The sequence below is a fragment of the Dendrobates tinctorius genome, unplaced genomic scaffold, assembly GCF_039654945.1.
Source record: "Dendrobates tinctorius isolate UK_male_01 unplaced genomic scaffold, ASM3965494v1 ptg000159l, whole genome shotgun sequence".
In the NCBI taxonomy this organism is placed as follows: Eukaryota; Metazoa; Chordata; class Amphibia; order Anura; family Dendrobatidae; genus Dendrobates; species Dendrobates tinctorius.
The window spans coordinates 6,957,954-6,973,017 of NW_027361826.1; the positions used below are offsets into that span (position 1 = coordinate 6,957,954).

General features: G+C 42.6%; 1 protein-coding gene across 1 annotated transcript in view; it reads right to left on the reverse strand.

Annotated features, from left to right (window-relative positions):
• Positions 1-15,064, reverse strand: part of FAM227A (family with sequence similarity 227 member A) — a 100,230-nt gene that overhangs the window by 74,397 nt on the left and 10,769 nt on the right. Inside the window, exons 4-5 of the mRNA XM_073549461.1 lie at positions 5,020-5,107; positions 504-607 (exon numbers count right to left, since the gene is read on the reverse strand). Coding sequence (XP_073405562.1) covers positions 504-607; positions 5,020-5,107 — 192 coding nt within the window. The remainder of the gene's footprint in view (positions 1-503; positions 608-5,019; positions 5,108-15,064) is intronic.

Sequence of the window (15,064 nt, forward strand, 5' to 3'; positions counted from 1 at the left end):
CTAACAGCCTATGGAGGGGCTGTGGTGAATGGCTGCACGTATCTGAGAGTTCTCAGGGGAGGGAATGAACGTCTGCAGTAAGCTGAAGCAGCCATGAGGAGACCCGGACATGGGTGAGATAAATGAGGCTAAGAGAGCCTGTATGCTGGACATTGTACAACCTGTGTGAACACAGGGTTTACAGAGTGAAGCTATAATGGACGCTCTGCTGTTTATATGCTGTTGCATATTGCTTTGGTTTATGATGATGAATAAACCTCATGGACTATACTGCTTTATGAAAACCACTGCCGGATCTGGTTTTGTGGCGGCTAAGCGAGAATCCCCTAACTGAATGACAGCGCTACCTCACAATGTGCACAGTAATGTCATTTTTACACTGATGTGCACGTTTGTTTGCTTTTTTGCGGTGCTTTTTCACGCGAATTCTAGGCGGAATCCCCCTGAAAAAGACTTTGTGTGCACATACCCAAATGCGCGGTTGTTTTATGGCTTTTTCTTACTTTCTTGGCACTTTCTTGTGTTTTCGGATATTTTGCATAGTCTGTTTTTGTCATAGATTTCTTCAATCTGCATGTGAATCTCTCCATCTTTTTCTCTATACATTCTGTCAATCACATAAATATCAAAATTATTAGAAAAATGCATCACTATAGTAGAAACGTTCATGTCCACTATTAATTGACTTTTGTTATTTTGAGAAACAACGAGAACAGGAACAACTTAAAGCCCCACTCCAGGGTTGTTGTTTTTTTTCTGAACTGGAATGGTGCTTCTAATCTAAGGTCCCTGCCGGTAGCCTTATACTTAGCCGCCGCCATCTTCACCTTTTATCAACATTGCTCCGGTCCATGGTACCATCTTGTGACAGCAACTTCTACCAGATCGGAAGTCAGAAGTTACGTCTCAAGATCTCAATGTAAGGCTGAGAGCCAGAATGAGGATGTCCTAGACTTGCATTAAAAAGTGATAGGCTCACGCAGCAAATAGTGAAGCAATCCGGCAGGTCACAAACTGCTGGAGATCGACCAGCGAAGTGGCGATAGAAGGTGAAGATGGGGGCGGCTACGTATAAGACTAGGGTCAGGGACCTTAGACTAGAAGAACCATTCTAGCGCTGTAATAAAAAAACCCCGCTGGATTGGTGCTTCAACTTTGATCTGAATAACTGACTGCTGTACGCAAAGAGGACTATATGGTCTTGTTTGGAGACTTGAGCACAAGGGTTGAAGAAAAGTGTGGGCAAAACCAGCTTCAAAGCATCCTCTTCCTGAGAAAATATTGCACATGGAGCACAATTTAAAGTATAAAACTATATGGATGTATTCCAGATCACAACACCTGAAGAACATGGACACCCCAACCGGGATGCAGGATACTCCTTTTTGTTGGTGAAACCACATACTGGTTCACACCCTTACGAACATTTGGCTTGATTTCCATATGTATGGAAACATTTGGTGAATTTTCTTTCTTTTTATTTCAACGCAGTTATTCTAAGCTAAAAATTTGGAACTGTTTAGCTTCTACTTCCTTTTTGTATCACAGTATGAGGTCATAAATTAGCTTAGAAGTTGTTTCAGTGAAAATGAAATAAAACCTGTCATCAATGACGTAGTCAAAATCGAATTACTCTAGCCACTTTTTGACTACCCCTTGCCACTGACTTTCTATCAATATTGCGTAAGTTAATTCTTGTATACTCTTGCATATACGATATATTTATTTTTTCTGACCATCCTTAGCATTTGTGTTCTTTTTGCTTTTCCTAATAAAAATTGTATTTTATTGACTTATTGGGAGTCATAACTTTATAGCTTTTTAGGTTATATACATGGTGATAGATGGAGTGTCAGAATGGTAACTGCCAAAACTAAAACTAAATTCCATCTTGAATGGACCGTCAATGGATACAGGTGTGTAGAACAAAATGTCTGCTTATGTACCTCAAGATAAGGACCTAATGTGGAAAAAGTATATACCTGTAGACATGTCAGAGTGAATACAAAGGGAAGGCTCCTGGACAACCTCAAAGCGAAGCAGTGGTTGGATTGTGAAATATGCATCAAGGTTGTCCAGAAGCCTTCCGTTTGTATTCAGGCTGACGTGTCTACAGGTATATGCTTTTCCACATATAGTATATGTCTCAGGATTAGGACATGGTGACCCTCACTCAAATTAAATTTATGCGATCACATAACTAAAAATTGGCATGTGCTTTGTATTCACCCCTTTTGGTGCAAGCAAGTACCTTCATAAGTCCCATGCTTAGTGAAAGGAAGTCCACCTATGTGCAAGCTAAGTGTCATATGTCTGTCAGTATATACACTTTACCTTTTCTTAAAGGCCACAGAGGCTGCAACATCATTAAGCAAGAGGCACCACTAACCAAACACCATGAAGACCAAGGTTATCTCCAAACAAGTCAGACAGAATTCTGAGCTGCAGAATTCCCAAGCAGAGATTGGAATATCTGTCCATTCGACCACAATAAGCCACACACTCCATAGAATTGGCCTTTTATGGAAAAGTGGGCTGAAAAAAAAAGTCTTTACTTACACTCAAAAATTCTAAGGCTCATTTTGAGTTTGCCAAAAGACATGTCGGAGACTCCCTAAATGTATGGAGGAAGGTGCTGTGGTCAGATGAGACCAAAATTGAACTTTTTGGCCACCAAGATAAACAGTATGTCTGGAGCCAAACAATCACAGGTCATCACCCTAAGAACACCATCCCTACAGTGAAACATGGTAATGGCAGCATCATGCTCTGGGGATGATTTTCGGCAGAAGTCACAGGGAAAATGGTCTGAGTCACGGGGAAGATAGATTGTGCGAAATACAGGGGTATTTTTGGGCAAAACCTGTTTCAGTTTGTCAGTGATTTGAGACAGTGACAAAAGGTACACCTTCCAACTAAACCTGTTAGGGACGGCGGAACGCATTAAATATTAAATAACAAAGTACGTTCGCCGCCCGGGGTCCACCGTGCAGAGGTGTTAAACTGCTGCTATATAATGGCAGACGCGCTATATGGCGGTATAGCACACGCGGATAATATGTCATCCAATGTGCGCTGGCGAGCTCTGTTAATCTCACAGAGACGCCCAAGGTATAAACATAAATGCCGAGCCTGTTGACCTCACAGGTCTCAGCGGTGTGCACACACGGTATACGGTCACAGGACCGTGAATTTAAATGTTCACAGTTGTAGGCATGTTGTTTGCATGAACTGATATAAACCCTAAAATAAAAAAGTGAATTTCCAGACAGTAAGGTAGCAAAATATGAAAAATGGCAGGGGGTGAATACTTTCACAAGTCACTGCAACATCAAGCCAAGTTTGGGGGGTGAAATCCTGCACACAGATTTCCTTTAATTTGGTTTCTTCTGAACCTTTCAAGGAAGACTTGTTTGTTTGCCAAACCAAATAGCGCTTGAGCTGTAGGACATGAATGACAGGCAGACATTCTCTATGAGGATTTTCCTACAAAATTAGCATAATTACTTGTTTTATCAATATTGATTCAGTTCCTGCAGATGTCAAACAACCCAAAACTGTTACACTACCACCATGTTTGACTGTTGGTTTGCTATTCTTATAGTGAAATGAAGATTTTTGTACACCATTTTAAATAATTTGGTGCAAAAATTGGAAATAAATACCATTACAAATTATGATTTTAGGCTATAGGTTTCTTCAGCTTCTTTTAAACCAGCAATAATACCTAATCGACTAAATAAGACACTTTTCATTGGATTAAAACTCTTTTAAGCATGGAGTTCTTAGACTGTATTCACACATTGCTGTTGTGGTATGTTTTTTTGCCATGATTTTGGTAAATTGTGGCAAAACATCATTTTCTCTTTTTAATCACGGCACAAAAAAATGCAACAAGACCTCAATATGTGAACATATCCTTTTAGAACATTATAATTATTCTGGGATTTAAACTAAGTTCCCATGATGAGTACTTGGTGGGGTTTTGATGCTGCAGATTTTCTGCACCAATTAGCCAACTTAGGTAACTTTGTCTTTTCAGGTTTTTTTTTTACTTTTTTGTGTTTTATATGCTGCAGTTTGTCTCCTTTTGAAATATAATGTTCTACATAAAACTTCTTTGTTTTGGCTACTTGCTGTTGCAATGATTTTCTGGAAAAATATCTAGGGTGCCAAAACTTTTGGCTATGACTGAGTGTGTGTGTGTGTGTGTGTGTGTGTGTGTGTGTGTGTGTGTGTGTGTGTGTGTGTGTGTGATATATACACACACAAAAAAAATCAGCACCTTCTAGTGTGAACACAGCAGCACATGTGCATGAATCTAAGCCATGTGAAAACACATAAAAACATTAAAAACATTCAATTTAGACTAAACTTCTCAAAATTTTTCAAATATTTTACCCCAAATTTTTTTTTTACTGACAGTAATAGATGAAAAATGAAGGTTCTTAGTGCACAAACTGGCCAATTCATGTATGCCCATGAACCACGGCGAGGTGACCTCCCTCTGATGGGTCCCGGCTCTACACTAGAGATCAGACTGGATGCAGCCAGCATCCAGACTTACTTAAATAAGCAAAAAAAAAAAAAAAAAAAAAAAAAAAGAGATCAGCACCTTCTAGTGTGAACACGTGCAAGTTGCGAAATCCAGTGGTTGATGGGTATACATGAATTGGCCAGTTTGTGCATTAAGAACCTTCATTATTCATCTATTACTTACTGTAAGTAAAAAAAAAATGTTTTTTTTTGTAAAAAATTATTTGAAAAATTTATAAGTTTAATCTAAATTGAATGTTTTTAATGTTTTCCTGCGTTTTCACATGGCCTAGATTCATGCACATGTGCTGCTGTGTTCTATTTTGTATGTGTGTGTATGTATATGTATATATTTTTTTTTTTAATTTTTTTTTAATTAGTAGAGTGTGATCTAATATCAGAAAACAGAAATTAAGAAATTACAACTAGTAAATGCCTCCAGGTTCAATGTGGGTGAGCTCTTCCACAATGTGCACACAGTACCTTTACTCCTTTCCCTTTGTTCCGTAGGATTAGACCACGGTGTAAAACGTCCACATAATGTCCCACATGTCTCTGGAGATTCAATCACCTGGATTAAGACAATGATGGGAAATATAAATTAAGATGTGATGTTTGACACATACCCTGGAATTAAATGACTTTGTAAGGGCTTTTCTAGTGAGTTTATTATCCTTTATAAAATAAACAATTGCTGTTTTCTGCAAGTCTGGACTTAACCCCTTCATGACCAAGCCTATTTTGACCTTAATGACCTGGCCATTTTTTGCAATTCTGACCAATGTCCCTTTATGAGGTAATAACTCTGGAACGCTTCAACGCATCCTAGCGATTCTGAGATAGTTTTTTTGTGACATATTGGGCTTCATGTTAGTGGTAAACTTAGGTCGATCATTTTTGAGTTTATTTGTGAAAAAAACGGAAATTTGGCGAAAATTTTGAACATTTCGCAATTTTCAAATTTTGAATTTTTATTCTGTTAAACCAGAGAGCTATGTGACGCAAAATAGTTAATAAATAACATTTCCCACATGTCTACTTTACATCAGCACAATTTTGGAAACAAATTTTTTTTTTTCGTTAGGAAGTTATAAGGGTTAGGCTGGATTCACACATAAGGTAGAAAAATACGGACTGTATTGTACGGCCGTAACACGCATAATTGGTCCCTAAATAGTGCTCCGTATGTTATCCGTTGTCAGGGTGAGGCCGCGTATTTTTCTCAAGTAAGCATCCGTATGTAATCCGTATGTGATCCGTATACCGTTTTTTTCTCGCAGGCTTGCAAAACGGACCTATAATGGAGCCCAATGACAGGTTTTCAAATCCAAACGAAAGAATAGATCTAGACGCATAGAATACATATATATATATATATATACACATGGCATTGAGACACATATATATATATTTATATTTCACACAGTTCTTCATAGCAGAATAGCTGCTAATTCAATTGCCGGCTTCTGTCAAATCATTCCCCAACCCGACATGAAATGACACATGGTTTACATACAGTAAACCATTTCATTTCATGTTTTTTTTATATGTCCCTGACTAATAATTAGATGAGGGTTTGTGTGCAAAATTTGGGAGGTGTAGGTGTTAATTTAAGGGGGTAATTCGTTGTAAAAAAATGCGTGGGCTCCCGCTGTAATTTGTCAACCAGAGAGGTAAAGCAGGTGAGTGAGGGCAGATTTTAATAGCCATGAGAGAGACCATTGTTTTTGCCCCCCCCCTGGCTACAAAAATCTGCCCCCAGACACCCCAGAAATGGCGCATCTATAAGATGTGCCAATTCTGGCACTTATCCTCTCTATTCCCATTGCCCTGTAGTGGTGGCAAATGGGTTAATATAACAAAGGGTTAATGTCACCATTTGATTGTAAGGTGACATTAAGCCGATTAATAATGGAGAGGTGTCAATAAGACACCAATCCATTATTAACCCTATACTAAGAAAGGGTTAAAAACCACAGACACACATTAATTAAAAAGTCTTTTAATGAAATAAATACACCAAGTTTTTGACAAATTTTTATTAGTCTGGTAATCCAAAATAAAACCATGACCTGCAACAAAAATAACATAAAAAATCACCAATATCCTTACCTCTCCGCCGTTCAGTCATGTCCCACATTGCAATCCATCAGAAGGGGTTAAATAGTTTACAATGAGGACCGGTGCTAATGTGACCAGCCTCACTGTAATCTACTACAAAATGAATTGATTCAGCTCTGCGCAGCCTCAATGGCTGCCTGTAGATGATCTAATTAGCGTGGGAAAGTTTCTGACTTTTTTCCCACGGTCATTAGTTCATTCACAGATCAGCCGGGGACTCCTGCTGATGTCACTGAGGCTGCGGGGAGTCCCCAAATATATATGTGTCTCAATGACATGTGTGTGTGTGTGTGTGTATATATATATGTATTCTATGTGTCTATGTCTATTCTTTCGTTTCTTTATTAAACCTGCAAGTGTGATTTTACTGTATAGTGCACTGAATTGCCGGCTTTTCTAAAAGACACCGGGTGCGTATTTCTCGCAAGTCACACAGGTGGTCCGTGTGTAATGCGTATTTTTAGCGCACCCATAGACTTGCATTGGCGTACTACAGTCGTAATACGCTGACAATAGCAGCATGCTGCGATTGGCACGGACCGTAGAAAATACGCGAGAAAAATACGGCTGATGGGAGCTACCCTATAGAGAATCATTGGTCCGTGGGCAATGCGTTTTTTTATCGCCTCTCACTCGTTCGTATTCCTCTCTAGTGTGACGCCGGCCTTAAAAGTTGACCAGCGATCTCTTATTTTAAAAAAATTTACAAAACCATTTTTTTAGGGACCATCTCACATTTGAAGTCACTTCGAGGGGTCTATATGGCAGAAAAAAACAAAAAGTGACACCATTCTAAAAACTGCACCCCTCAAGCTACTCAAAACTACATTCAAGAAGATTATTAATCCTTCAAGTGCTTCACAGGGACTAAAGCAACATGGAAGAAAAAATGGACATTTTTATTTTTCCAACAAAAATTTTCTTTAGCATCAATTTTTTCATTTTTGCATGGGTAGCAGGATAAAATGGATCCTAAAATTTGCTGGGCAATTTCTCCTGAGTACACCGATACCTCATATGTGGTCATAAACCACTGTTTGGGCGCACGGCAGGGCTCAGAAAGGAAGGAGCGCCATTTGACTTTTTGAATGGAAAATATGCTGGAATATTTAGCGGTTGCCATGTCGCGTTTGGAGAGTCCCTGTGTGCCTAAACATTGGAGCTCCCCCACAAGTGACCCCATTTTGGAAACTAGACCCTCCAAGGAACTTATCTAGATGTATAGTGAGCACTTTGAACCCCAGGTGCTTCACAAATTGATCCGTCAAAAAAAAAAAAAAAGTACTTTTTTTTCACAAAAATTTTCTTTTAGCCTCAGTTTTTTCACTTTCACATGGGCAACAGGGTAAAATGGATCCTAAAATTTGTTGGGCAATTTCTCCTGAGTACACTGATACCTCATATGTGGTCATAAACCACTGTTTGGGCGCACGGCAGGGCCCGGAAGGGAAGGAGCGCCATTTGACTTTATCGAATAGAAAATTAGCTCCAATCGTTAGCGGACACCATGTCGCGTTTGCAGAGTCCCTGTGTGCCTAAACATTGGAGCTCCCCCACAAGTGACCCCATTTTGGAAACTAGACCTCCGAAGGAACTTATCTAGATGTGTGGTGAGCACTTTGAACCCCCAAGTGCTTCACACAAGATAATAATGCAGAGCAGAGAAAATAAAAAATAATTTTTTTTTCTCAAAAAATTATTTTTTAGCCCGCTATTTTTTATTTTCATGAGGGTAACAGGAGAAATTGGACCCCAAACTTTGTTGTCCAGTTTGTCCTGAGTACGCTGGTACCTCATAACCACTGTTTGGGCGCACGGCAGGGCTCAGAAGGGAAGGAGTGCCATTTGACTTATTGAATGGAAAATTAGCTCCAATCGTTAGCGGACACCATGTCTTGTTTGGAGAGCCCCTGTGTGCCTAAACTTTGGAGCTCCCCTACAAATGAACCCATTTTGGAAACTAGACCCCCTAAGGAACTTATCTAGATGCATAGTGAGCACTTTGAACCCCCAGGTGCTTCACAGAAGTTTATAACACAGAGCCATGAAAATAAAAATATTTTTTTTCCCTCAAAAAATTTTTTTTAGCCCGCTAATTTTTATCTTCACAATGGTAACAGGAGAAATTGGACCCCTAAGGTTGTTGTCCAGTTTCTCCTGAGTACACTGGTACCCCATATGTGGGGGGGAACCACTGTTTGGGCACACGTCAGGGCTCTGAAGGGAAGTAGTGACGTTTTGAAATGCCGACTTGATGGAATGGTCTGCGGGTGTCATGTTACGTTTGCAGAGCCCCTGATGCACCTAAACAGTGGAAACCCCCACAAGTGACCCCATTTTGGAAACTAGACCACCCAAGGAACTTATCTAGATGTGTGGTGAGCACTTTGAACCCCCAAGTGCTTCATAGAAGTTTATAACGCAGAGCCATGAAAATAAAAAATCATTTTTTTCCACAAAAATAATTATTTTAGCCCCCAATTATTTATTTTCCCAAGGGTAACAGGAGAAATTAGACCTCAAAAGTTGTTGTGCAATTTTTCCTGAGTACGCTGATACCACATATGTGGGGGTAAACCACTGTTTGGGCACACGTTGGGGCTCGTAATGGAGGTGTCACGATGACCCGTCCTGTGTGACGCGACCCGCAGGCTGGTAACTGAAACAACAAGACACGGCACATGAAACTGTCCTGTGTGACAAGACCCACAGGCCGGTAACTAAAACAACAAGACACGGGGAAAGGGGAAACAGTTACAACGGCGGGCCCTGCTATAGGGAACGGGGACGTGGAGACCGTCTGCACTCCCCTGAGTCAGTGTCCCTAACACTCCTAACGTTCCCTATGCCGGTTCCGCACCGGGCGCCAAACAGGATACCTGTCGCCCTAGCACACCCTACACCTATCCCTTACTAGGGAGCTGGGTGGCACAGGCACTGGCCCCACCGCTGTACTAATACACACTAAGAAAAAACACAAACAGGGAAACACCACTTAGCTTTACTCTGTTGCTCTTGCTCCCGGCAACGGAGTCCACCACCAGAATGCAGCTTTCCTCCTGAATGGCTGCCACCAAGCTCTGTCAGAGTTGTCAGGAAATCCCCTATGACTCCTTCCACACCAGCGCTCAGACAGTGCTGCAAGGAACGCTCTCCAGCTCCTTCCTCCACCAAGGATGATTGCAACACCTGAGACTCTTATATAGCAGAGCCAGAGCAATCACACCTGCATTATAATCATGTGCACTTAACTAAAGAAACCAGAGTTAAATGATGCTCACCACCAACGGGGGAAAACTTAGCACAAAAGACACCACTGTGTAATAATCCTAATGGCCACTGGGGGCAAAAACACAAACTTAAGCACAGCTTAAAGAAAAAAAAAGGTTACTAGTGCTTTTATCTGACATGATCCAACCTGGATCATGACAGGAGGGACCACTGTTTGACTTTTTGAACGCAAAATTGGCTGGAATAAATGGTGGCTCCATGTCGCGTTTGGAAACCCCCTGATGTGCCTAAACAGTGGAAACCCCTCAATTCTAACTCCAACCCTAACCCCAACACACCCCTAACCCTAATCCCAACCCTAATCATAACCCTAACCACAACTCTAACCCCAACACACCCCTAACCCTAATCCCAACTCTAACCCTAACCACAAGCATAATACTAATCCCAACCCCAACCCACCCCTAACCTTAACCCTAATTCCAACGCTAACCCTAATTACAACCCTAATCCCAACCCTAACTCCAACCCTAACCCTAATTTTAACCCTAACCTTAATTCTAACCCTAATTCTAATCCTAACCCTATTCCTAACCCTAATTCCAACCCTAACCCTAATTCCAACCCTAACCCTAATGGAAAAATAAAAATATTTTCTTTATTTTATTATTTGTCCCTACCTATGGGGGTGATAAACGGGGGGTTTATTTACTTTTTTTTATTTTGATCACTGTGAGAGTTTATCACAGTGATCAAAATAAATAAATGAATCTGCAGCCGGCAGATTCGAGCGGGCACACTGCACATGCTCCCGCCATTTTCCAAGATGGCAGCGCCCATAATGCGGGACACCGGGAGGGCCAGAGGGACAGGAGGTACCAGGGAGGTTGAGGGGGGGGGGGAAAATCGGAAGGCTGGGGGAGCAGAAGGAAGGGGGAGGGGAGCTGATGATGACTGCGGCGACCGGTGCCATCAGTCGGTGGCAGCGGCCGATCGGTGTCATCAGTCAGTGGGGGGGTCTCATCGGTATCTGCAGCCATGGCCGATGCTATTGCAGCATCGGCCATTGCTTGATTGTAATATTTCACCAAATTTCATTGGTGAAATATTACAATCGCACTGCGCATGCACCCGTCATTTTCCAAGATGGCGGCGCCCATGAGCCGGGACACCGGGAGCCAGAGCGGGACTCGGAGGCACCGTGGAGGGTGAGGGAGGGGAGTGATCAGACTGCGGTGGGAAGCGGAGAGGGAGCAGATTGTGACAGCAGCAGCCGATCGCTGCCGTCAGTCCGTGGCAGGGACCCATCTCCCCCGCCAGCCGATGTGGGGGAGTTAAATTAGTGTCTCCAGCCATGTCCGATGCTACTGCAGCATCGGCCATGGCTGGATTGTAATATTTCATCAAATTTCATTGATGAAATATTAGTATCGCTCTGATTGGCTGTTTCACTTTCAACAGCCAATAAGAGCGATCGTAGCCACGTGGGGACTAAGCCCCCCCCATGGTGAAATATGAAGGGTCCTGTGTGTGCGCGCGCGCGGGTCGGGTGACCTTTCATTGACCCCGGTCACCCGACCCGCAGGAGGCTGATTTATACCATGACGCCTACGTAGGCGTCATGGGTCGGGAAGGGGTTAAATTAATATGGAATAAATATTACTAAAGGATCATTCCCACATTATTTTTCAAAAAACGAAGTAAATGTATACTTATTGTTAATATACAGGCTAAGACCAACCTAACATTTCTTGTACCTTTTGTGTATTTTTTTTCATCTCTATCTAACCCACTGTGCATCCAGATTCATGTAGTTGAAAGGGCTCTTTCACACATCCATGTTTCCAGTACGTGTGGTGACAGTTTTCACACATACCGGAGACAATTACACATGTAGACCCATTCAAATGAAAGGGTCTGCACACATGTCAGTTTGTTTCCACAGACCATGTGTTCGTGGGCAAAACAAGCAGACATGTCCATTTTTTACCAGAAGCACAGGTTGCAAAACATCGCGCACATGTGCATACTGATGACACACGGAATACGTACCAGCGCCTGGAAATCAACGGTTCTGTTTGCGCTGTTCCCTGGAGCTGGGTGCTGAAGACCACTCACATCATTGTCCCCTGCTTGCACGGAGATCAGCGCAAGCAGGGGACAATGTTGACAGTTGTAATCAGGTTTAAAATTAAGACTAAGGGTCCCGTCACACATAGCAACTCACCAGCGATCCCGACAACGATATCAATGTGTCAGGATCGCTGGTGAGTCGCTACATGATCGCTGGTGAACTGTCAAACAGACAGCTTCACCAGCGATCAGGACCAGCGACGCCGAGCACGCGGCGTCGCTGTGTACTTTAATTACTAGCGCGCTGATGCAGGGAGCTGGTAACTAAGGTACACATCGGGTTTCTAAGGGACGTGCGTCACTTATAAAACCGATGTGTACCTTAGTTACCAGCTCCCTGCATCAGCGGCTGGTAACTAAGGTACACATCGGGTTTCTAAGCACAGCGCCATGCTTAGAAACCCTGCGTTTACCTTAGTTACCAGCTGATCGCTGGTCTCCCGCCTGTCACACGCAGCGATGCGTGCTGGCCAGCGGGAGACCAGCGACCAAAGAAATGTCCAGGGCTTTCCAACAGCGATCAGCGATACCGGCAGGGGGGCCGGTCGCTGATCGCTGTCACACACAGCGATCTCGCTGGTGAGATTCTATGTTACGTCACAAAACTTGTGACTTAGCAGCAATCTCGCTAGCGAGATAGCTATGTGTGACGGGGCCCTAACACCTAATCCCCTGAAGGCATTGTCCCCTGTAAAGAAACAAAAATAAAAAATAACCATATCCCTCACCTGTCGAAAGTTGAAGTGTTACCTCCGGTCACAGGCATTGGCTGATGGGACTACTACTCCCATTAGCCTACACCTGCTGTCCCTGATAACAGCAAGAGCAGGTGGCTGATGGGAGTATTTAACCCTCAGCTGTCAGCAAGGCTGGTTATCAAGGATAGAGGTCCCCATGCAGTATTTAATTATTTAAATCACTAATTTAAAAAACGGCGTGAGGTACCCCCATTTTTGACAACCAGTCAAGCTATAGCAGACAGCTAGTGGCTGGTGTTCCCCTCCCAGTCTAAAAAAAGCAGCCGTCCCAGAAAAGGTGCATCTATTAGATGTGCCAATTCTGGTGCTTTGCCAAGCTCTCTATTCAGCTTGCTAGACACTTCCATGCTAAATCAGATACTAGTACCTGTGTTGTTCCTGATGTCTCCAGTCCAAGTTCCTGATTGAACACCCTACTTAAACCTGGCACTACACTTCCTTCATTGCGAGATTGAGCTCCCAGTCTTTAGTCTAGCCTCTTCCCACGTGCTGCTTATCCTCAAGATCCTACTGCTCCCATTTAAGGACCTCTATCTACATCCTGACTATGATTCCCGCTTATCCTTAAGATCCTACTGCTCCGTGTACCAACCTCTGGCTATATCCTGACTACAATTCCTGATTATCCTTCTAACTACACTGCTGCTCCATGTACTGACCTCTGGATATATCCTGACAACGCTAACTGCCGATGCTTCCCCTAATGGTTGTAATATCACTACTACAACTCCGTTCCAATCATAAGACGCCTATCCATTACTAATCCTAAAATTATATTGTAAATAAACACAAAGTCAGTATAAAGTCCTTTATTTGAAATAAAAACAAAACACACTTTTACTTTATTTAAAAAAAAACCCGTTATACTCACCTAACATCCAATTACATAGAAGCCAGAAAATAAACAAAAATATTCACCTAACACCCATTTAATTGAAGCCATGGTCATCTGTAATAAAAACAAACAAAAAAAACAACCATATCCCACACCTGTCCAACGTCCTGCCCCATAAATAGCTTTCAACCTGGATGGTGCCAAGATGTGACCGTCCATGCTGAAAACCACTGGAGAATAAGCTGCTGTGAGCTCAGCATCAGTAACCAGCGGTGACCTCATGAAGGTTACCGCAAGTCACTGAGGCTGCACTCCCAGCTGGGTCCCTGAACTGCGATGACGTCAAGGAGATCACCGCTAGCACCGTTTAGAAAAAGTCTCACAGTCAACTACAGTGAACTCACTGAGCTCAGCGGCACACAGTTGCCATACGTATGACACACATATTAAACACATGTACAAGGATATCTCTGGTGCTGGTTTTCCAGTACCAGAAATATTATAACTTGAAAAAGAGCCCTTATAACTAGAGTTCCCAGTAGAACTTGCATCTACTCAGTGCTGCAGACCCCTACCTCCTCACATGCTCCTGACCCAAGTCTATGCTCCTGAGCGTTGTATGCCCCTGTACATTACATCCCTGGGCAGAAGATAAAATAGTTTAGGCAGGGTAAACACCATGGTCGCCACTGTGACTGGGCCCGGCGGGTCAGGGGCCTGCGCATGGCAAGACACGCTGTGGCCAATCACAGGCCACCAGCTGACATCTGTGTGAACGTGACGGTGCGTTTGGCAGTGATGTCATGCGCTCTTGTCACATGCCGAACTCAGCTGCTGGCTTCACAAGAGAATGCCGGGAGGTGAGGGAGTGAAGGAAAGGTGAGTATTTATTTTGAAATCAGTTGCCATACTACTACATGGATGACTATGGGGTGCAGTGCATTATATTTTATGGATAACTATGGGAATGCATTATATTTTATGGATGACTATGGGGATGCAGTATACTTTATGCATGAGTATGGGGAGTGCATTATACTTCTTCTATGGAGCCCCATGACTTCTATGTACTCCCCTAATGAGTATAATGGTTTGTTTTCTCCTATACATTAAACATCAGCGGAAGAACGAGGGACATATTCCAAGATGGGAGATATATACCAGGATGGGGGACGTATATACAAATAAAATATATGTATAGATTTTTTAGTCAGGATGGGGAGGGGGGCGTTCAAAATCTTACATTGTGGCCTATCAGTTTACTGTTTTATAGCAAAGCTCAACTTTCGTGCACTCTAACGGAGCTTGCAATTACTAGACAGTGCAGAGTTGAGTTGTGATTTTTACCTTCTGCTGACAAATCAGTGATGTGAAATTGTTCATCCTACTCTGTTGGCGCATATGGCAGAAAATAATCCATTGTCATATGTATCAACAGAGCAGGATTTGC